Genomic DNA, 22,885 nt, shown 5'->3' with positions numbered 1-22,885 from the left:
TGGGGTCACCTTGATTGCTGGCTTTTTGTAAATGTTTTTTAGGAGGGCCTGGCCGATGAGAGGGGGCGGAAATTGGAGGGAAATTGTGCTGTGGATCCGATAAGGGGGTTGATAAAAGTGACAGATATGACATGTTAGGAAGTTGCCCCATTTGGGGATTTGTGGGTGAATGCTGTCATCTAGTGGGTGTTATGGAGACTGATGGTGTATACTGTTGGCTGATGGTGTAGACTGTTGGCTGATGGTGTAGACTGTTGGCTGATGGTGTATACTGTTGGCTGATGCTGTATACTGTTGGCTGATGGTGTAGACTGTTGGCTGATGGTGTATACTGTTGGCTGATGGTGTATACTGTTGGCTGATGGTGTAGACTGTTGGCTGATGGTGTATACTGTTGGCTGATGGTGTATACTGTTGGCTGATGGTGTATACTGTTGGCTGATGGTGTAGACTGTTGGCTGATGCTGTATACTGTTGGCTGATGGTGTATACTGTTGGCTGATGCTGTATACTGTTGGCTGATGCTGTATACTGTTGGCTGATGGTGTATACTGTTGGCTGGTGGTGTATACTGTTGGCTGGTGCTGTATACTGTTGGCTGATGGTGTATACTGTTGGCTGATGGTGTATACTGTTGGCTGATGGTGTATACTGTTGGCTGATGGTGTATACTGTTGGCTGATGGTGTATACTGTTGGCTGATGGTGTATACTGTTGGCTGATGGTGTATACTGTTGGCTGATGCTGTATACTGTTGGCTGATGCTGTATACTGTTGGCTGATGGTGTATACTGTTGGCTGATGCTGTATACTGTTGGCTGATGGTGTATACTGTTGGCTGGTGGTGTATACTGTTGGCTGGTGCTGTATACTGTTGGCTGATGGTGTATACTGTTGGCTGATGGTGTATACTGTTGGCTGATGCTGTATACTGTTGGCTGGTGGTGTATACTGTTGGCTGATGGTGTATACTGTTGGCTGATGCTGTATACTGTTGGCTGATGCTGTGCTTTGTAGAGGGAAAAGAGTGTCGGCAACGGCAGAAGTGAAGCAAAGGTTTATTGTTCAGCCTCTCCTCCTGTGCCTCCATCCTAAACAGATGATCATTTGATAATAAAACAATAGAACCATAAAACGTAAAAGGCATAAAATGATAAAAAGAGTATTCCAGATCTGCGCCCTAGAGAGGAAGAGTAGGTGAGCAAGAGGCATCGCATCTGTCAGTTAAAAGTGGTTCAAAAAATAAAGGAATAGGTACAGGTTTAAAACATGTTGTATATGAAAATATATATATCAATATAAATACTAATCTAATGTAAAAGATAAAGGGCATAACTGAACAAAAGTCAATAAAAAGGGGGATCTAAGGCACACACACACACACACACACACACACATATGTATATATAGTATATAATATATATATATATATATATATAAATATATACACACACTCTCACATCAATAATAAATCATGCATACATAAAGGATTAACAACAGGGAGAATAAAAAGGAGCACACTGCAATTTCTGGAGAATTCATAGTTAATTGAATTTCGACGAATGTTCTGACATGAGCTCTGATTCATCTGGCTCATCCGGGTAAATATGCACGCGATCAGGAACCAGAAAAGGTTGAGTATCACTGCCGTGTAACACTGGTCCCAGTCTTCAAACATAACAGTGACCCTAAATGTCAGCAGGTGAAGCTACTTGGGTCTGGAGCATGACGCCGGGGAATCTGACTAAGCGTCAATATTTGACGCTTAGTAAAGCTTGATACGGACGCAATACTAAATCAACATATACATCATAAGAAATACACCTTCAAGGACTACTTAATCACGCAATGAAACAGTAAAGATTGTAGTTAGGCCATGCTGTGGCTAGCTGCCTTGAAATAAGCCAACACAAAGCCCTATGTCTTGACCAGTAGCTTTAGGTGGTGCATTGTGCTATCATCTGATCCGGCTTAAGAGAGGGAACGGAGGGAAAGGCAGTGGAAGGGCATTCCACTACCATTCAAAATCCCTTTTGTAATACAATTGAATACTAAGGCAGATAGTGGCTGATATTTTATTAGAATCATATATTTGTGATAATTATTCTCAAACATTCTCTGAATTTGCTGTATACAACTTTAGATTTCCCCTGGCACTGTTAACTAAAATGCATCAAAACGTTATGTGTGTTCAGGTTCGGGACTAGTCAACTCAAACATTCGAGTAAATGAAAGAAACATTGTCAGATAAATAGGACTAACTTCTGTCATCAGTAACACCAATGCAAGAAAAAAAAGGAGGCTGGCATGTAAATCCAGGCTCAGCTCAGGAATGTAATTCAGTCCCAAATAGAGAAAGGGTGTGTGTGTGTGTGTGTGTGTGTGTGCATGAGTGTGCATGAGTGTATGTGAAGTGGGTGGGAACTGAATGAAGGGAGTGGCATAATGAAGGGAGGGACAAAAAGCTGAATGCAAGTGTCATAAATGTAATTGCAGTTGAGGGAAAGGCAGGTAACCGAGTGCTTCCAAAGGTTAACCAACACTCCTTAGTGAGTGTGTCAACATCGGAATGGTGATAAGAGAGAGTGAGAGAGGTGGGCAGACAGCTTCCCTGGACGGCTGCTGTTGTGTCCTTCCTTTTTGTGTTGTATCATAGTTTATTTGTCAAATGGTTGACTTGTTGTCAGGAATTTTTATCAAAAGCAATGGATTTTTTCCTTGATTGTGGCTGATTTCTAAACTTGAGGCATTATTTGAATTTGAACGGAACAATTTCCTTCTTGAGAAGGGCCAGCCTCAGCGGTCTGACACTGCTGCGATGAATGCCTTCCTCAGGGGAGTGTTGGGGAAAAAGTCACCACACGACAGCCCTGCAGTGGTCCCCATAGCAGCGAACGAACAGACATCCCGTGATGACGACGAGGACGATGAGGACAGTACGTCTGGCTTCAGGAAGGACAACCTTAGAAACTCACGCTTCTACCGCTCCATGAGGAAGAAGCGATTGCCATCGGAATCGGAATCTCAGAGTAAGTAACATTTCTGGTCAACAGTAGATACTTGTAACACACTCCTAAAACATAACATAACGTTATGTTATAGGTTGGTGTACACAATCAGCAACAGTACAACTGGGAGCATGTAGGGAAGGCGTACTGAAACTCAAAAATCAAACCTGTTTGCTGGTCCTCCAGCTGGCTCGTGACACACCTCCACACTGCAGTTTCATTGCAGTTTTTTCATTCACCCTTAAGATCTTATATACGATAGTAAGATCTTTTCATATGCATAGCTTATGCAACCTTTGTCGGTGGTACTAATCCTGTCATTTCGCTCTGTTTCACCCATTGACAAGGCATTGTCTCTGCCTCGTTTGTTTTGAACCATAGCAGGTTTTGGTCCAAAGCAAACAAAGGGTTGTCAGACATCTGGTTCTGTGTGAATTTAAGTGTATCTAACTTGATGAACAGGTTCCACATGTAAAACACCCAAGAGAATGTTCTGTAAGTGTTGTACTTATAACCTATACCTTTGACCTCTCCTATTAAAGCTGCAAATAACCAACTAGGATGTTTTAAGTCTTCCCCTACCCTGTGTGTGTGTCTGTGTGTGTGTGTGTGTGTGTGTGTGTGTGTGTGTGTGTGTCTGTGTGTCTTGACAGACACACAGTGTGGTGTGAACATGCTCTGTAACTCTGTTGTGCAAGAGAGTGACTCATGACAATGAGCAGCAGTTATTTATTTGGCAAAACAATTTCTTATAAAAAACCCAGATCATATGCATTTCTTCATGAAGACTAAACCCAAAGTGTTATATGTGCTCTATTACTAAATATGCTTCATTGAGCAGCACTTGAAGCAATGACTAAATGGAATGCCTGCCTCATTAATGAACTTAATGTGGTTAGCAGGTAATGAAATATATTAGGCTAATATTTACGACTATTTTAAAAGCCACTGCAGAAATACTACAGTGAATTCACGTCAGGTATTTGAGCAGATATAGGTCAGGCAGTGTCCGTAGGTCACACCCTCCACACCACCCTGCACACATCTGGTCACCAAATGAGACAATTGAATTCCTCTTGCTAACAATTCCTCTTAGATACAATTTATTTCTCTTAAGGAATTATTATTATCATGACGATCTGTTACATTGACTCCTAAATCGATGTCTTATCTATTGCGTTTATTTTATTATTTTCTCTTTCTCCCTCCCTCTACTTAAAGCCTCAGGCTCAATCAAGGCTGGCTATGAACTAGATGCGGCGAGCAGAGTTAGATCCTTAAATGTGCAGCCAAGAAAACCTCAGACAAGGAGGTAAGCTTTCCTAAAACACTTCCTCCCCCATAACCATTCAGCTCCATAACCGTCCTTTATATACATGCAACATTTAAACCTCAAGCACTTCGGTTAAAGGTGTAAGCAAAGGGTTCAAGACTGTTTCATTTAAATTCTTACCAAATAAAAGGATAATCTGTTTCGATGGATTGATTTTAAGTGTACATCTTAAGTGTCATTCTTGTTATTCAAGAGGAATTATGACACATCTGTATATGAAACATGCTCTTGACTTGGTTTTTGACATCATATTCAGCTTCTCTCTCTCCTCCGCGGCTCGACCATTCCATTGTACTGTTGCCTGGCAATAGAGTCTAAAAGCCTGCGCTCCCCTCATGACAGGAATCCTGTACACGGGGAAGGAGGAGGAGGAGGACAGAGAGAGGTGGCCTATGTATCAAACGGTGGGCACAGAGGCAATATAGCGCACCAGCCTTTACCTAAAATGCAAAACATAGACAAGCAAGAAATGGAAAGGCTCTCAAAGTATACGGCTGCAGCCTGCAGTGTACAGGAGACCCACGGGGACTCTAAAGGATTTCTGCAGCCGGGCTTTGAGACAGCAGAGGGAGACGGCATTAATCCAGGGTAAGGATGAAATGTGATTGTTGTCCATTGTAATGGCTCTCCAGAACATATTTGTACAGCTATTTATTCTCTTATGATGTATAAAGTTAACGGCTGTAATAATGAAATATATATTACCAAAAACATTAACAAGAGAGTAGAATACATGCTTCTATTTAAGACCAATAAACAAAATATTATTTTTGGTCTGAATTCAGCAGAAGCAGATGTGTTTATAAAATATACAATTCTGTTTTTAATAAATGTTCAAAGCACAAAATTTCAAAGTTGAATAATGTTAGTAATTATGTAGTGTTCATTAGTTGGATTACAGGAAATGTAGACTCTTCATCTCTACTGTTAAGGCAATCCTCCATTTTTGTAATTTCTACTTAGAATGGTGATTAATGAAAGAAGCCCTCAGGCGAAGGTAGAGTCCGGCCACAGCCTCAACATCGTCAAAAACATTGGTGAGGATTCAAAAGCCAGCAATAGAAATGCAGAAAATAAAGCAGGATAATTGTAGCATTTGTTATAACCCTCAAAAGCGTAGATCAAATAAAATGGATGTGTGTGTGATACAGCCCATAAAGTGGTGTGAGATCTCTGTGTCCAGTGTAAACTGAAACATATTTATCATCTAAACTTGCACACCGCTATCATCTGTTATGTAATTTATGGCAGCAATACACCCACAATAGCACCATGCAGTATATTTTATTCCAGCAATACACCCACAGAGGCAACATGCAGAATATCATGAGGATGTTATGCAACAGTATTTCTTACCTCTTCAAGGACTCATGGATGGATGAGTAGGAAATCATTTGTATCTGGTCTTTAAATTACTTTCCTAAGGGTCTTTTAAACACACATGCCTTGATATTATTCTTTGGTGCTTATCTTACACTCAAGACTAATATCCAAGCATCTTTGTAGTCAACCCCACATGATTTTAATGTATACTGTCGCTCTCTACACTGAACAAAAGCAGTTTTCCAGGCCATAAGGATGCTGAGCCTGCCCATATGTTTAAAACCCTCTCTCCGTCATTGTACCTTAGCATTCCTATACCAAGAGTACCGGGACACATCCAAGCAGCAGGAAATTGACTTGCGCCGACAACGCGATGGACTCACTGTCAAAGCAGAAGCATCAGGAGGGCTGTCATCAAGCATGAGTTCTCCACCAGTGGGGCAGCTACAGCTGAGGAACAGCATTAACCCAATGAGCTTGTGGCAAAACCTGGAAATTGTACAGAATAGTAGCCTGCTCAATGACCTCTCACAGAAGGAGATCATCATGCAGGAAGTGAGTTGTAGACCAATGATCTCAAAGGTTACACTGGGAGGTTACAGTGATTAGGTAGTTATTACACCTGATATTACTATAATAATAACTGATTAGCTATTGTGGTTTCAGCCATCAAAACAGCTTTCCTTATCTTAATTTTTCTATTTTGTTTATTAATGTCATTTCATCGTGACCACTACCTCATCATTCTCTAGGCCATGTTTGAGCTTGTTAGCTCAGAGGCGTCCTACTACAAAAGTTTGGAGATCTTGGAGACCACCTTTCTACATAATCCTGTTTTATTCAACACCCTGAGCCACTCAGATATGCACTTCCTGTTCTCCAACATCAAGGAGGTGGTGAAGGCCAGTGAAAGGTTGGTGATCAAAGTGATCAATTTTTTTTTTTCATTTGAATCAAATAGAGCATTTTTTGATCTTATAAATAATTACTTTTTTGGGGGATAACCTTGCGAAACAGTTCAATATTATCCATCATGAATGAGTTATTAAGTTGTTGAACTAGATACCTGATAATAAACTCATTCTAAAGTATCTCATCTTAATAACTTGTTCAGATGGGATACTATATTTTATTTAAGTCTTTAGAATGAGAGAGTAAGGCATTCAAAAAGACTAAATAACTTGTTGAATATCTATATTCTGTACATCATAATGATGATAAAACATATTACAAAAATAGTCTTATCAATATAAATTTCATCTATGATTTTAAATATCTTAAAAAACACAAATTAAATAATTGGATTGGTTATGAGAAAGAATATCTTTTGTATTTTCATTTCTCTTTGTCACTTTTCATCCCAGCTTCCTCATAGACCTAGAGAACAGGATAGAGCAATCCATCTGGATCTCAGACGTGTGTGACATCGTCTACCAACATGCCACTGAGCAATTCCACGTGTTCAACACCTACGTTGTCAATCAGGTGTACCAGGAAAAAACATATAGACGAATATTGTGAGTATTATTAATGGCTTTCATAAATTCTGATCTGTGTTCCGATAGTTTCATGCTTCATTGATTGGTTGGGCTTTAATCTTTAGTGAAATATTGAACGTTTTCCCTTCAGACGAGGAGTTTGTTGAAAGCGTGTCACCACTAACATCCAGAGTGGATGAAGGGCTTTGCACGCCAGCAGCGTGCCGTGACCCTAAATTTCAGTGGGGCAGAAACTACTGGTGTATGACCACCAATTTACATGTTTGTTCATATGTACATATTATATACATAGATAATATTGTATTATATATTTGATTTATATATAGGCTTCACATCACTCACACTCTGGTCTATAAATCCCCTCGTCCTGTTGTTTGATGGCTATCTGCATCTGATATAGAAACAACGAAAGATACTGGCGGAATAAAACAACAACAGTTCCAGAAACAGCCTGCAGGGTTATGTGATAAACATACGGAGGAACGCGGTCGCTGAGCTGCCCTGCCCCAACATGACACGTTAAACCCAACTAGAATCGCCACATCATCCAAAATGTGATGTCAACAGACCAAAAATAGTCAGAATGCCTACAGAAACTATAGATAGTTAATGTGACAATCACAGTATTAAAAATAGACTTGGAGCAATGATTTACTGAGGAACTATTTTTTTGGGAGCATGCTTTTGCCAGTAGTTCGCTGCCCCCCCTGCCCATATGGACGGCACGCGCCTGCTCCCCACCCCCTATTTGTATAAAAATGTTGTTGACTCGTCATTTCAGCATCGCTTTGTTTTATGTAAATTTACTCTCTAAATACACTATATTGATTTGGATAGTGGTTGTTTTCATTGCATTGACTCCTTATTGCTTTGAATGATGTCACCATACAACAGCTACAGCTGTCATCAGATTAACATTAACACTGCTTGATACTGACACTATAATACTATGTTATAGGAAAATATACTGATGGTTTTATGTATAGGCGATGTTATAGTGTGTCTGCTCCCTTTTGGCTTAAAAATTTTAATGTTTGTTAAATAATCGTTTTGTTATGTTAATGTTTAATGTTTTGTTTCTAAGCATATCTTTGCATTGTATAGACAGGAAAATGTGGCATTTCGTGATGCCATAACGTCATTGGAGAAATCGCCCTGTCTGCGTGGACTATCTTTCACCTCCTTCCTCATACTCCCCTTCCAGAGGATCGTGAGGCTCAAACTGCTTGTACAGGTCAGTGCACTCTCAAGATTCTTCAACTTCAATGAGAACAATTCATTTCCTGATCAAGTTCAAACATGTTCAAACATCATAGCGCTGCTTGGAAGCATTACTTTGACTATAAGGCTTTATTGTAAGGCTTAAAACCAGGACTAGAAATAGAAATGCATGAATTGTTTAATATGCAATCAAATAGATTGAATATGTCAAACAAGGATGCTGTATTTACCATTTTAAAGATCCCATGGCATGCTACTTTATGGATGCTTATATATAGCTGTTAGTGGGCCCCTAATACAGTATTTGAAGACGTTCAAGAAATCCAGCCTTGGTGCAGAGTTACAGCCACTACGAGCCAGTCCCACAATGAGCTCTCCACAAACGTGCCGTTTTTAGAGGCGGGTCCAGGTGGAGGGTGGGGGTGTGGCCCTGAGCAGCTTGCGGCCATGGTAGCCATGCGCTAGTGTTTACAGTGGAACACTGAACACTCCGGGTGCTCCGGCGGGAGTCCTGGAGCTCTATATCCAAATAATATCATATTATATTTAGATATCTATATAATATAATATATATTATCATGGTCAAACGCTGTTTGCGCCTCCGGATGATATTATGAATCTCAAACGACAGCGTTCAGCGGGCAGCGGGGCTCCGGTGGACAATCCTGGGCAACAATCCCTTTCTTCTCCATGTCGCAGATCCCAATTCCTTCTCAACCATGGCCGAGATAACCCCCACTACGAGTCTCGTTTTGGAAATAACAGAGACCTCAGAGAACCCGACGCAGTCTAGTCTTTTCACCAAATGGGAGCTTTATGCAAGCTTGCGTTATTGTGTTGTGTGTTATGCGTCATAACACCAACAGCAGAACGGTTATCCAAATAACAAAGAACACTTGCGTTACAGTGTGTGTGTATTCACACACACTGCACTCGCACGGTTCTGTCTCATTGGCGGGCCAAATTCTCTGGGCGGGCCAAGCAGAGAAAGGGGAGGTAACCTGGTCCCATATGACGACATATGGGGCCGGATCCCAAATCGATGCGTTTGAGCTTTCATTTTTTCAAAGGCGGAGCAAGATACCTACTGCTCGTTTTACACCTAACGCAATTTTTAGCTATTGGGGACCATAGGGAGGCTAGGGGAACTCATATTAATGTTAGAAAACCTCATAAAGTGAAAATTTCATGCCATGGGACCTTTAAGTACTATCTGATCTTCTTCTTATAACCAAAAGCTAGTACAATTATAACTTTTTGGTTGACCAATTCATCAGTATGGAAAGCTATTTCAGAAAGCTATATTTAAGAATTTAATATATGAAAGTATTATATCAAATATGATCTAGATTGTATATACTAAACTAACATACACATCTGAAGTTACAATTGTTCTTACCCATCAAATGCATAAATTGACTGGTTCTGTTCTTACGTTCTTTCTCGGTACAGAATATCCTTAAAAAAGTAGAGGAAAACTCTGAAAGGGAAGCAAATGCAATCAAGGCCCACAAGGAACTGGAGCAGGTGACAGATCCGTCTTGGGTTCAAAAAGTGTCATATGTTTGTGAATTACGTGTGTATCATCAAGTTAAAATACGTCCTAGGGTTTGTTACACCTGTCTTTGTAATGCACGGAAGGAAAATCAGTTCATTAGCAATGCAGATAAAAGCCCATGTCACATGTTGTGACATAATTGGATCATATAAACAATAAATGACGTTGTTCCATCGACATATAGCCTCCCAAAATACATATTTGTATACATTTTGCTTAGCCATTTTATGTTATAATTTCAAATTGACTTTCAGAATAGCAGTTTCTGATAATGTTTCTGTTTACCACAGATTGTGAAAGACTGTAATGAGGGCGTAAGGAAAATGAGTCGCACCGAGGAGCTTATCAGCATTGAGAAGACGCTGGAGTTTAAGTCCAAGGTATAAGTCCTACCTTATCAAAGCTCTGTCGTGAAATGATGACTAAGTAATTAAGAATTACGATTCAAAAACACTAAATGGACACATAATTTAACACTAATTTTTCACTTTGGCAGTCTGTACCAATCATCTCTCACTCCCGCTGGCTGCTCAAGAAGGGTGAGGTGCAGCAAATGTCTGGGCCCAAGAGCACTCGAACCATCCGCAGTCGGAAACTGTACCAGCCCGTCTATCTGTTCCTCTTCAATAATCTGCTACTTATTACAAAACGCAACTCAAGGTCAGTGCTAGATACTGTTTCAAGTCTGCAACCATGTTTCTTTTTTATTATTAGTAATTCACAGTGTAGCTATGAGAAATGGTTCCGTCTAGGAGTAATGACATGGTGAAAGTTTGCCAATTTCCAATACATATTGGTATCCCGGTAACTCGAATCTCAGAAAATCAGCCCTGCTGTCCAGATCCATAATACATTTATTTACATGCCTTAATTTACATGCTGAACACTTTTTCAACTTGGACCCATAATGGCAAAATGTGTGTCTGTGTTTGTGTATGTATTTGTGTATATATATTTGTGTGTGTGTGTGTGTCTGTGTTTGTCTGTGTTTGTGTGCGCGTGTGAGTGCTTGGGCTGTGAATGCCTTTTGTGACTGCTTGCAGTCCTAGTTATGATTATGATTATTATTCTTATTATGTTTTTCATGTTTTTAAATTTGTATTCAGTCAGTGAATGTATATCTTTATATTGAAAATTGTATACAAACTCTATTTCATTGTTTTTGTACACAGCATATCTGTCATTAGGGTTGAAACCTCAAATCCTTCTTAAAAAGTATTTTTCATTTCAGTGGCGATAAGTTTCAGGTTCTTGACTCTTGCACACGTGCAATGTTGAGAACCGAAGATCAGGAGGACCAGGGTCAGCAACTAGCAAACATATTTCATCTGAAGCTCCTGGAAAACCAAGAAGAGCGGCAGGTCAGCTACATGCTGAAGACCACCAGCATGTAAGTGAAGAGATCTGATCAAAGAGCTTTCATTGGTCAGAACATCATTAGACACGTTGACTACAGGGTAATGAATATAGCATAATATGCACTTTATTAATCGCAGATGGAAGATTTGTGAAATCAACCATATCAACATTTAATAGTTTCTCCTTTTAATCGTGGATGGATCAATTGCTGTGGCAAATTGAAGCAGGTTTAGACAGCTGAACTGTTTTTCTTTTGGATAGGAGTGAGAAGCACCGATGGATATGTGCTCTGACCCCTCATCGACGCACACGCTTTACGTCTACAAGTGCTCATCAACCAGGTGAGAGGGAAAGGACTCTTCACTGAGAACACGTAGGAATATACATACACATAAAAACATCCATTCTTGAGAAAATGCGACTGAAGCTGTCTGCTGTCTGCTCCAGACTCTCCTCAGGTCCAGTGTATCCAGTCCTACTCCGCTCAGGAGCCAGACGAGCTCTCTGTGGAGATGGCGGACGTCTTGAACATCCTGGAGAGAACAGATGACGGTGTGTGTGCTGCCGCTCTCTGGGAGCGCTATACCTAGACTCCTACCTCCACCAAACTGTTTTGACCTCTAATTCAGGTCTCAAGTTATTATTATCTTTACACCCAAGGTCGATTTGAGTGATATTTTGAGACACCACATTTCAGCCACACATTGAAATTTGATAAGCCAATTTGTTGACAACATACAGGTACAGATACACTGCACTTACTTTGATCTATATAGATTCATTATTAATTAAGTCACCCTTCAGATTTATGTGCTAATATGTTCATATATGCTTTAATAGCTGCCATATATTTAACAAAATCTCAACAATCAGATTTTGAGCCATGTTGTATTAGCAATGCAATGTAAAACCAGTGCTCATCAGTTCATCAGCCTTTCTTTGAAGATCCTCATCAGATATTTGTCCTCTCCTAGGCTGGATGATGGGTGAGAGGCTCCACGATAGTGAGAGGGGCTGGTTCCCCACCCGGGTGGTGGAGGAGATTCAGAACAAAGAAGTCAGGGCTCAGAACCGGAAAGAAGTCTTAAGGATCCAACAAACCAAGATTGATGGACCATCCTCAGGAGTTAGAGGAGTGGGCATGAGGGGAAACAGGCGCCCACCAAAGGTCTCCAGTCCTTCCCGCACAGAAGGCATGCAATAAACTACTGCCGATTGAAGAAGTGCAGTGAACGAGAGGAAGGAATATAAACTCCATAATATGGTGGAAAAAAACTGAAAAGGACACTGTCACGTGTAAATAAGTGGTTAAGGATCAAAAGCACTTCAGTGGACAATAACTTCTGTTTAACTCTGCATGTATAGGTTCTATATTTTTATAAAATTAATTTAATACATTTTATAAATATAATGACACAAAGCTAGTTTGTAAAGTATATAACTAGAGGAATGTACTTTGAACACACCCTTTTTTTTCATGATAAAACCTACCAATATTTTATTTTTAAATACCCTCAGTCTAACAATAAGATTCAGAAAACATTGTGCATGACACAATGTGTTTATGTAGGATAAGACAAATGACAGGCAGTTAATTTCACAAATTTGGATACATTCGTCTAATTTAATATCTTATGTGATTGCAAATGATCAATCGAGAAATCATGTTACAATCATACTATTTGTTTTATAGGCAGTGCATTTAAATAAAAAGTGAACTGAGTCTATAAATATTATTTAGGTAATGCTTGTTTTTGTAATTATTCAGTGTATAAACTGATGTAGTTATGGTTATCAAATAAGTCATTTCATTCTGTAAAGAAAAAAAATGGGGATGTTAAAACATTATCTCATTATCTATTATTTGACTAGATCAAATGGAAATTGAGACACAGTAGCCTACTGCCCTCAATTGTACATCAAATCAAAGTGGATCTAAAGGAAGAATTTAAACATTTCATACATAAGTGTTTTCAATGTGGTAAACTGCAATTTATTGCTTGCATGACATATTGTATTATTCTTTCCATTTCTGTATTTACAGAAGTCCATAAATTGTATTGATTCCCTTTATAATAAAAAAAAGACTTTCAATTAGCTTGAATATACTTATTACCTTTTTTTTTAAACATACCTTGTAACCTCTGATGACTCATGTCTATCCTTTCTATCCTAAAATGATCATAACATCAGGAACTGGAGTTGGAGTAAAATCTATGTAAAATGTAATATTTATTTTGAATGGAATTTATTTATCTAAAAGGTGCTGTCATGCCCTCCACGTATGTCTCTGTTTCTCCGTACAAAAGTCGCCGTAGAATGGTCCTTCAGATATCAGGCTTTATTCAAATCAAAGGGAGAAACGGATGAATAAAGACAATATTATGTGTAAACATCATAAACATAAGGGCAGAGCAGCTTTGCAGTAAGACAATATCTGAAATCAACAGCTCAACATAGTACTACATATACACACAACATATAGCAGCAAAAATAATATATCAATATGTATATAAAATGACTTAAGTTACTGCAAAAAAGAATACACAATTATCTTTGCTTCACGTTCATTGTTAAAGTATCACACTCAAACAAAACCAGGCAAGTATGACTTGAGAATGAATGACAGTAACGTAGTAAACTATTTCAATAAGGCAGACGGCTAACATGGTAATCTTGAACATCATATGTGCATTGATATGAAACTATTGGATTACAAAGGTTAGTAACTAAGTGAAATGACCCGGAAGTGTCTAGTGGCAGCCATGATAAGAGCGAATTCTCCATAGGTTAAGGAAAAGTGCTTCAATACTTCCTGATATCTCCTTTAGCGTAGGGTACTGCACCATGGGCCTCTACGGATAGTCTAATCTCCTAACCTTTATGCCTCCTTTCCTTAACCCTTGTGAAAAACGTCATCGGGTCAAGGAGAGATGAAAAGGTGCCTCCTTTCGAACATAGGAAAAGACCGCACTGTTTAAAATGAATTAGACTCCACTTTCCTAACCGACGTCATTGCGCAACGGCGGGTATTGCTGACCTCTAGCGGCTCTAGTGTGGAACTACTATTTTCCGAAGATGGACTACAACAAGCGCTCTTTGATCCATGCGTTCTTGGCGTATTGATTTGATTTAATTTGATTGAGAATCACTTAGGTCGGACTTGGCCAACGGGAATATTTGAGGCCACTTGAATCCAAATTCACATGTGGAAAAACAAGAGGCTAAACTTATGTTGATGTTGAAATAACTGCTCCCAGTAGTCTGAACAAGCGGTTCAGCAAGCTCAATCGGCACTTAGGCATAGGGATATCATGGGCCATGTTCAGCATGGGCGGGGGGGCTCAGGGAGGGACGCAGGTAAACCCTCGTGGGGTAAGGCTTCTGCAGGAGAAAGGAGGAAAATGGTAGTGGAGGAAATCCATAGACAGGAGGAGACTGTAAGATGTATTGAGGCAGTGTCGCAGGCTAAACAAGGGCAGTGGGTGAACTGGGAGGGAGTGGAGAAGAAGAAGATAAAATGGAGAGATCTATTGAGCATGGAGGCTAGCAGGATCAGATTCATGATAGGTGCTACATATGATGTGCTCCCATCTCCCCAGAACTTAAATCAATGGTTTGGTGAGGATGAGACATGCACACTATGTTCCTGTGTGTGCAGCCTCCGTCATAGCCTATCCGGATGCAACGTCAGTCTCTCCCAGGGGCGGTATAGGTGGTGTCATAACCAGGTATTGAAATGTTTGGCAGAGGCTGTTGATGATAAACAGAGAGAGGTTAATTCATCAGCCGCTAGTAAAGAGGGTAGGCAAATTAACTTTGTGCGTCAGGGGGGAAAAGGCTAGACCACTTAGAGGCAGGCACAGAGCCGGGCAGCTAGGCGGATCTTATTCAGCAGGATGTTGTTCCTCTGCACATTGTTAGCACTAGGCTAAGACTGAATATGCTATTGTGGTCGGGCTTGTGGTCAGAGAAGATTGTTTATTTCACTGAACTTACAGTTCCTTGGGAAGACAGACGACGGACGTGTACAGTGGGTACAGCGTAACGCCTCATACCCACTGTACACGTCCATCGACGGAAGAGAGTGGGCGTGTCCAACGCATGGGGTAAAACACGATCTGCGTATAACGCGATCTGATTGGGTGACGGATCCGTCGCTGCCTGAAAAGTTAAACTTTTCTCAACTTTTGGACGCTAAATATAAGATAGTAAAGATGGATAGCCCTTCAAAAGCTGTGAGTCAAATGAGACAGGTATCCAAGGTATCCAAGCCAAACTCCACTCCATTATGAGGTTTGCTCAGATAATAAGTTACTCACTGTTATACGTGCCTGTGGTTGCCAATTAATTCATATGCAACTTTTATATTTACTTCATATTTAGATCGACAAATCCATTGAGGACTTGGTGGAGGATGAAATTGTGTTCTATGCCATTCAAAGGCAAGATGCAATATACAAAATTGTCCATGCCAACATGGAAAAGATGAGGCAGAAATTTGTAAAAAGGAAGCAGCAGCAGGGCACACATATTGATTTAAAAGTAGGGGACAGAGTTCTGAGGCAGAACATACGCAGCCAGCAGAGGAAGAGTGGCAAGCTCCACCCCAACTTTTTAGGGCCATATACGGTTACGAAAGTTGAGGGGAAGAGCATCGACTTGATGGATGACAGGGGCAAACTGTGTCCGAAAATCAATCTGGACCATTTCGTACATTTCCAAGAACCACCAGCCAAAAAAATAACACTCAACCAGTCCCCCTGTGCTCCCCCTGTGCTCCCCATGACCACAGCCAACCCAGACAAGGACCAGCCACCTGCAGAAACCTTCACCTCCTCCAGTGACCTTCACACTCCCCATCTACTCTGTTCCACTTGCATTCAAACATACACCTATTCCAACATACATATCTGTGCCTGCAACGTTTCAACCCACCCTCTACCCCGCTCAGCTTCAGGGCCTGATCCTGTCTCCATATACCCTCTACCCCGCTCAGCTTCAGGGCCTGATCCTGTCTCCATCCACCCTCTACCCCGCTCAGCTTCAGGGCCTGATCCTGTCTCCATCCACCCTCTACCCCGCTCAGCTTCAGGGCCTGATCCTGTCTCCATATACCCTCTACCCCGCTCAGCTTCAGGGCCTGATCCTGTCTCCATCCACCCTCTACCCCGCTCAGCTTCAGGGCCTGATCCTGTCTCCATATACCCTCTACCCCGCTCACTCAAGCCTCACAACCTCCTGCCCCGGCCACCAAGAGCCCTGCTGCTCCTCCTGCCCCTGCTCCTCCTCCTCCTCCTGCTGCTGCTCCTCCTGCCCCTGCTCCTTCTCCTGCTGCTGCTGCTCCTCCTCCTGCTGCTCCTCCTGCTGTGGCCCCTACCCCTGAAGGCCCTGATGCTGCTCCTCCTCCTGCTGCTCCTCCTCCTGCTCCTCCTACCACTGAAGGCCCTGATGCTGCTCCTCCTCCTGCTCCTCCTACCACTGAAGGCCCTGATGCTGCTCCTCCTGCTGTGCCCCCTACCACCCCGAGTTCCTTTATTCAAATTGAAAAGCCATAGCGTCCCCGTGATTGCAATGCACTTCGCCACGCTCCGTGTGTTGCAAAATTTCAATTTTGCAACATTTCAATCCGCAAAACACTTTGCAAATCAGCCAATCTGCGTATCAGCCAATCGCTTCTGGGCGGGAACTACGTCACTTGCTCGTCAGACCAGCTGATCATCCACGCACATTGCAATTTATTTTCAATGCCTAGCATTGTGCCAGATTTGACTCTTAATAGGTCTATGGTTTGACTGAGTTTACGTAATTATAACTGAAAATGGCGGAAAAGACGGTCAGGCAGCTGCTGCGGGAGGTCGCTACAGCTCTAGAGGAGCAGCGGGATGCAGGGTCCGAAACAGCGACCAACACGCCTGCACCGGATCGCACCGGAGAAGGGCGACGTGCGTGGATGATCAGCTGGTCTGACGAGCAAGTGACGTAGTTCCCGCCCAGCGTGGCGAAGTGCATTGCAATCACGGGGACGCTATAGCTTTTCAATTTTAATAAAGGAACTCAAAAAATTTGACAAAATGTGATTCTATTTTTATTGTTATTACAATAAGTTAAAGTTAAAGTTAACAACAATTGTTGTTAACTTTTGCAAATTTTATTGAGGATTTCATTGTCACTTTGCATATTAAAATACACTTTGAATAACGTATTTACAAATTACATTATTAAATTGCATAATGAATTGTCAATTGCATAATGTAATGACTTATTGAATTGCAAATTGCAAATTGCATTTCCATTTGAATTTTACTACATATATGCTTCCATACTCCGACGTCCATTTCTCCCAGCGGGCTCTGGCTGGCGTTTCCAGTTCACTTTCTGGGTCTGGAAATATGTATCCTATACCCAACTGTTCAGAGGAGGCGTAAAGCCTGGGTGAGAGGTTACACACATGGCCCCGTCCTCGCCAGATTCAGCCATTTCTTCTAGAATAAACTGGCATCGCTGAAATTGGCTGCAGCACAGGGACTCTGCGTTAGTGTCCATAGGCGAACAGAGCAAACAGTTACACCACCAGGTCACTCCGGCGCGCTCCGGCTCCTCGTCCTCTGCAACAGGCAAGGCTTGTTCAGCAGCAGCCTCCTCCTCCGTTGGTCTCCGTTCTTCCTGGCTGTATTGTGTCTCGTACAAATAGCCCTGAATGTCCGAATCCAACAATAGATTTTCAAAATCCACTTTGACTGTTTCCCATTGCAAATCTGCTTCTGCCATGGTCGGAGGTTTGTGTCTTCTTCTTCTTTTTGTTTAACGGCGGTTGGCAACCAGCTTACCGGCGCATTACCGCCACCCTCTGAGCTGGAGTGTGAGCAGGAGAGTGTCAGGAAACAAAATATAATAATAAAGAAAAGAAAGGACACTCAAACCCTATGTTCCAAACCTGTCTCTTTTAAAAATGACAAGACCTTTCCATATACATTTGATGCCTCACTGAGGATACTCTCTAAGGAGAAGTGTATCTTTTCTTGTCTCACAGACTCTTCCATTTTCTTCCTCTCTTCTTCATATGCTGGACACCAAATTAATACATGTTCCACGGACTCTACCTCCCCACAAAGCTCACAATTTCCTGTTGGATGCTTCCCTATCATGTGTAGTGTTTTGTTTAATCCTGTGTGCCCTATCCTCAATCGGGTTAAAACTGCCTCTTCCCTCCTACTTCTACTGGCTCTCCTCCCACCACCAACCTGTTTTTGGATGTTATGCAGGTGCCTGCCTGTATCCACAAAATCCCACACCTCCTGCCATGTTGTGCACATATGTTTTTTAATTATATTTTTTGCTTCAGCTTTACTCAATGGCACATCTAATTCCACTAGATAGATAGTGTCAGTCTTGGGGACTGACACTTTAAAGCCCCACTTATTCGCCCACTGCTCCACCGTCTGGATTGCTTTTTGCATTTTACCTTGCAAATATGCCAAATTGCGACCTCTGACCCAGAGAGCCCCGTCATCTGCATACAGGGACTTCCCTACACTCCGGTCAACCTGTGCAAATACATCATTAATCATGATATTAAACAATATAGGACTACACACACTGCCCTGTGGGGTTCCATTCTCCACTGGGTACATTCTAGAGTGACAGTCTTTTATCTTAACCTCAATTACTCTTCCATAAAAAAAGTCCAAGATCCAATTAAACATCCTGCCCTCTATACCCATTGCCTCCAGTTTTATCAGCAACCCTTCTCTCCATAGCATATCGTATGCTTTTTCAATGTCAAACATGACTGCTATAACCATTTCTTTATTTGTCTGAGCCTTTCTAATTTCTGATTCCAAATACAAAATAGCATCCATAGTATTCCTCCCTTTGCGGAAACCACTCTGACACGGAGAGAACAGCTGTCTACTTTCCATTATATAGTTCAATCTCTCTGTAACCATTCTCTCCATTGTCTTCCCTAAATGGGACGTTAATGCTATGGGCCTATAACTAGATGCTTCTGAGGGATCTTTCCCTGGTTTTAATATGGGTACTATAACAGACTCTTTCCATGCCTTCGGAATTTTGCCCTTTACCCATATCAGGTTGAACAGCTTCAGTACCACCATCAGTGAAGCATCATCCAAATGCATCAGCATGCTATAGCATACATTGTCCTTCCCTGGAGCAGTTTGCCTGGCACTAGAGATGGCTTTCTTTAGCTCAAACAGGCTAAACCGACTCTCCGAGCTATCAGCTGTCGCTACCTTCCTTGCCCTGATGTCAGGATTATTTGCTAGTGTTGACTCTCTCTGCTGCTTTGCTAGGTCTGACAGGTTCTCTGAGCTGTGCACTTTGACCAGAGTTTGGGCCAGCATCTCTGCCTTTTCCATGCTACTTACAGCTACTATGTTATTTCCTTGAAGCACTGGGATTTCCCGATATCCCCGAATGCCACTCATTCTTCTTATCATTCCCCAAATATCTGGTAACTTGGTCTCTCTACCTATGGTATTACAATACTTTCTCCAATATGCCCGCTTTGCTGTTCTTATAGTTTTCCTGACTACTGCTTGAGCCTTTTTATACTGCATTAATGCCTCCATTGAGTGGAGTGCCTTCAGACGCCTAAACGCTCTATTTCTCTCCTTTACTGCCTTCCCACAGCTTTCATCCCACCACGGAACAGCCTTTTTCCTCTTACTCCCGCCACTTTTCGGAATTGACTCTTCTGCTGACTGTATGATTGCTGTGACAAGCTCTGCATTAAACTTGTCTACATCCTCCATACACCCTCCAGAAATATCCCCACACCTAACCTTGCTCACCGCCTGAAATTTATCCCAGTTAGCGCTACCAAATTTCCATCGACGGGCTCCACCTGCTTCTTCCTGCCCCAGCTCCACTCCTACCTTAGTCAGTATCGGGTAATGGTCACTGCCCACTGTTACCGTGTTGAGCACCTCCCATTCTACAATACCTGCTAACTCTGATGACACTAGGGTTAAGTCAATGGCACTTTCTGTATTCCTTACATTGTCATACCTTGTACCCCTCCCATCATTGACACACACAAGCCTTTCTTTGTCTACAAACTCCTCTATACAGGTACCATTAACATCAGTATTCTCACTTCCCCATAAAGTACTATGAGCGTTAAAATCCCCACACCATATCAGTTTGCCCTGCACCTCCCCACCAATCTGACTCAATATATCCAGACTTAGCCTCTGGCATGGATTATAATAATTAATAACTGTTATTTCACCCTCCTCTGTCCATACCTTAACTCTGATTGACTCTTGCTCCTTCCCTACATTCACAACACAGTACTTCACACCCATAAGTACAAATATCCCAACACCCCCACCTCTGCCCTCTGCTCGATCCCTTCTAACAGCCACATACCCGTGTAGCACAAAATCCCATTCAGATCTCAACCATGTTTCCTGGATACATATCAAATGAGGCTTATCACGTTGTGTTGAAATGAAATGTTTAAACTCTTGACCATTCGAGATGAGGCTTCTGGCATTCCATTGAAGGATTTTTAAGACCATGGGGACCCTTCACTCCGTGTCTGAGAGTGACTACTCCCGGTCCCCAGCCTGTCCTCTATATTCTCCAGCCCCAATCCTCTTACTCCCAGGAACCTCTCTGCAGCTTTAACTATGATTTTAATCTTTTCCGTCTTCCTCTCAGCTTGTGCTGAACAGTTAATTACGTCCACCATGAATAGCACAAAATCAGTTTTATTGACAATCAAGGTGTCCGTCTTCAGTCTACTGCACCCCTCACATGGCCTCGTACTGTTCTCAATTTGTCTCGGTTTCACTGCTTGGACCTGCACCCTTCTTGCTGCTTCAGCATATGTGACCCCTTGCTCCACTCTCACTTTCTGCACCTCCACTGCCCTCTTACTTGCTTCGCATCCGCGATACGCTGAGCTGTGTTCCCCCCCACAATTACAGCACTTAGGCTGAGCGCCCTTCTCACATTTCCCGTACTCGTGTTCCCCTGTACACCGTGCGCATCTTTGTTTTCCCTTACACACCGCTGCTATATGACCATACTTCTGGCACTTAAAGCATCTAAGCGGAGGAGGAACATAAGGCCGTACACTATAACTCATGTATCCTATGTATACTTTCGTTGGTAGCTGCTCCCCCTCGAACCTGATCATTACCGACAGACTGTCGCATTTCTCTCCGTTTATCATTGTCTTTAAACGCCTTGCTTCTGCCACGGTCGCCCCTGTCACATTCCCTTTGATTTGATCACTTGAAATCGCCAACGGCACGCCTGATATAACACCTCTGACATTTTGTCTATTTTCCAGCATAGATGCCGACACGTGTTTCCCCTCAAACTTGTTGAGCCTAATCGCTTTCCCTTGCTGAGCACCATCTCTACACTCAACCAGCAGAGACCCATTCCCCAGGATCCTAGCATTTTTGACTTCACCTATCAGTCTGTTTATTGCTTTGGTCAGAAACATCGGATTCCACTCACCGAAGGATGCCCCATCCTGAAGAAGCTTTATCACGACTTTGTACTCTTCCTCAACCTGGATCCTCCCTGCAGCCTCACTCTGCTCACCGCCTGATTCAGACTCAGAGTTTGTATGAACTTTCTGCTTTTTCAATTTCTTTCGCTTTTGACCCGGTCTACTCCATTCCCCTCCTTCCCCGCGTCCAGAATCAAACTCCATTCCTCCCGCACCACTTCCTGCTCCGTCACTTCCCTCTGACATCTCCTGCCCATTCACAGCCCCCGCCGGCGTGCGCCGACCTATATCCGGAGGTTTGTGTCGGTCTAGTTCTCCAGCTAAGCGGTGAAGAAACATGGCGGACATTGTGTTTACATCTTGTACGCAAGCTCCCGCCCCCCTCATTCCTTATTGGTGGGCTTACGAATTTGCGGAACTAGTGGTTTGTAGTCCTCGGCCCTTCGAGCAGGCAACCAAGTTCTACTGAGAGGACGTCAAACGCGTCATTTGACGTCAGGTCAGCAGAAATGTAATCAGGACAGCTGGGCCTAGGGAGGACTGGGTTAGACTGAGGGAAGAAACAAACTTTTTTAAATATTATAATAGCGATTTTATAATAATATAACGCCGGTTCTGAATCGGTGAAGTATTCCTTTAAGATAGGAGAGGATTACAGAGTTAGGACGTTTCTGTAATGAGGCCCCTGATCTGACATTAGTGCTGATAAGTTGCTATTTTTTCCCAATAGGAACCACTCAGTTGATTCTAGATTACAATGTAGAATCTATTAACGGGCTCTTCTGCGCCCTTTGCTCTACCATGACTTTGTTCTCTATGTGCGTCCATTTTACTGATGAACTTGTCATCATTATCTCTAATTTACAGTCTGTTTATGGCCCATCCAGCTCACAAACACACACACACACACGCACGCGCACACACACACACACACACACACACACACACACACACACACACACACACACACACACACACACACACACATTTATGAGGGTGGTGATTGACAGGGTCCTCCCACCTTTATAAGGAGGAGAGGACCTCCCTTCTCCAGACACAGTCATGGAGACCTACAGGTTGATCAGCGCC

General features: G+C 42.2%; 2 protein-coding genes across 2 annotated transcripts in view; both read left to right on the top strand.

Moving 5' to 3' along the window:
- Positions 1-2,818: 2,818 nt before the first annotated feature.
- On the top strand, positions 2,819-12,505 carry ngef (neuronal guanine nucleotide exchange factor; the record flags this gene model as incomplete). Its single annotated transcript, XM_084466972.1, has 15 exons — positions 2,819-3,029; positions 4,230-4,320; positions 4,684-4,929; positions 5,305-5,378; positions 5,972-6,219; positions 6,417-6,577; positions 7,029-7,181; positions 8,268-8,397; positions 9,837-9,911; positions 10,233-10,322; positions 10,439-10,602; positions 11,174-11,332; positions 11,563-11,642; positions 11,749-11,853; positions 12,276-12,505. The coding sequence occupies 15 exons, from the start codon at positions 2,819-2,821 to the stop codon at positions 12,503-12,505; spliced, it is 2,217 nt and encodes a 738-aa protein (XP_084323098.1).
- Positions 12,506-15,780: 3,275 nt separating this feature from the next.
- The window catches only part of LOC311342351 (alkaline phosphatase, tissue-nonspecific isozyme-like), a gene marked incomplete at both ends in the record, with an annotated part of 25,422 nt that continues 18,317 nt past the window's right edge, over positions 15,781-22,885 (top strand). Inside the window, 4 exons of the mRNA XM_084467199.1 lie at positions 15,781-15,988; positions 16,097-16,144; positions 20,137-20,205; positions 22,827-22,885. The exon at positions 22,827-22,885 is cut by the window's right edge and continues 49 nt beyond it. Of these exons, the coding sequence (XP_084323325.1) occupies positions 15,781-15,988; positions 16,097-16,144; positions 20,137-20,205; positions 22,827-22,885 (384 nt within the window). The remainder of the gene's footprint in view (positions 15,989-16,096; positions 16,145-20,136; positions 20,206-22,826) is intronic.

This window comes from Micromesistius poutassou, assembly GCF_964030765.1.
Source record: "Micromesistius poutassou genome assembly, chromosome: 4".
Classification (NCBI taxonomy): domain Eukaryota; kingdom Metazoa; phylum Chordata; class Actinopteri; order Gadiformes; family Gadidae; genus Micromesistius; species Micromesistius poutassou.
The sequence above is the reverse complement of the archived record's forward strand: the minus strand, read 5'-3'. Positions and strand labels throughout refer to the sequence as shown.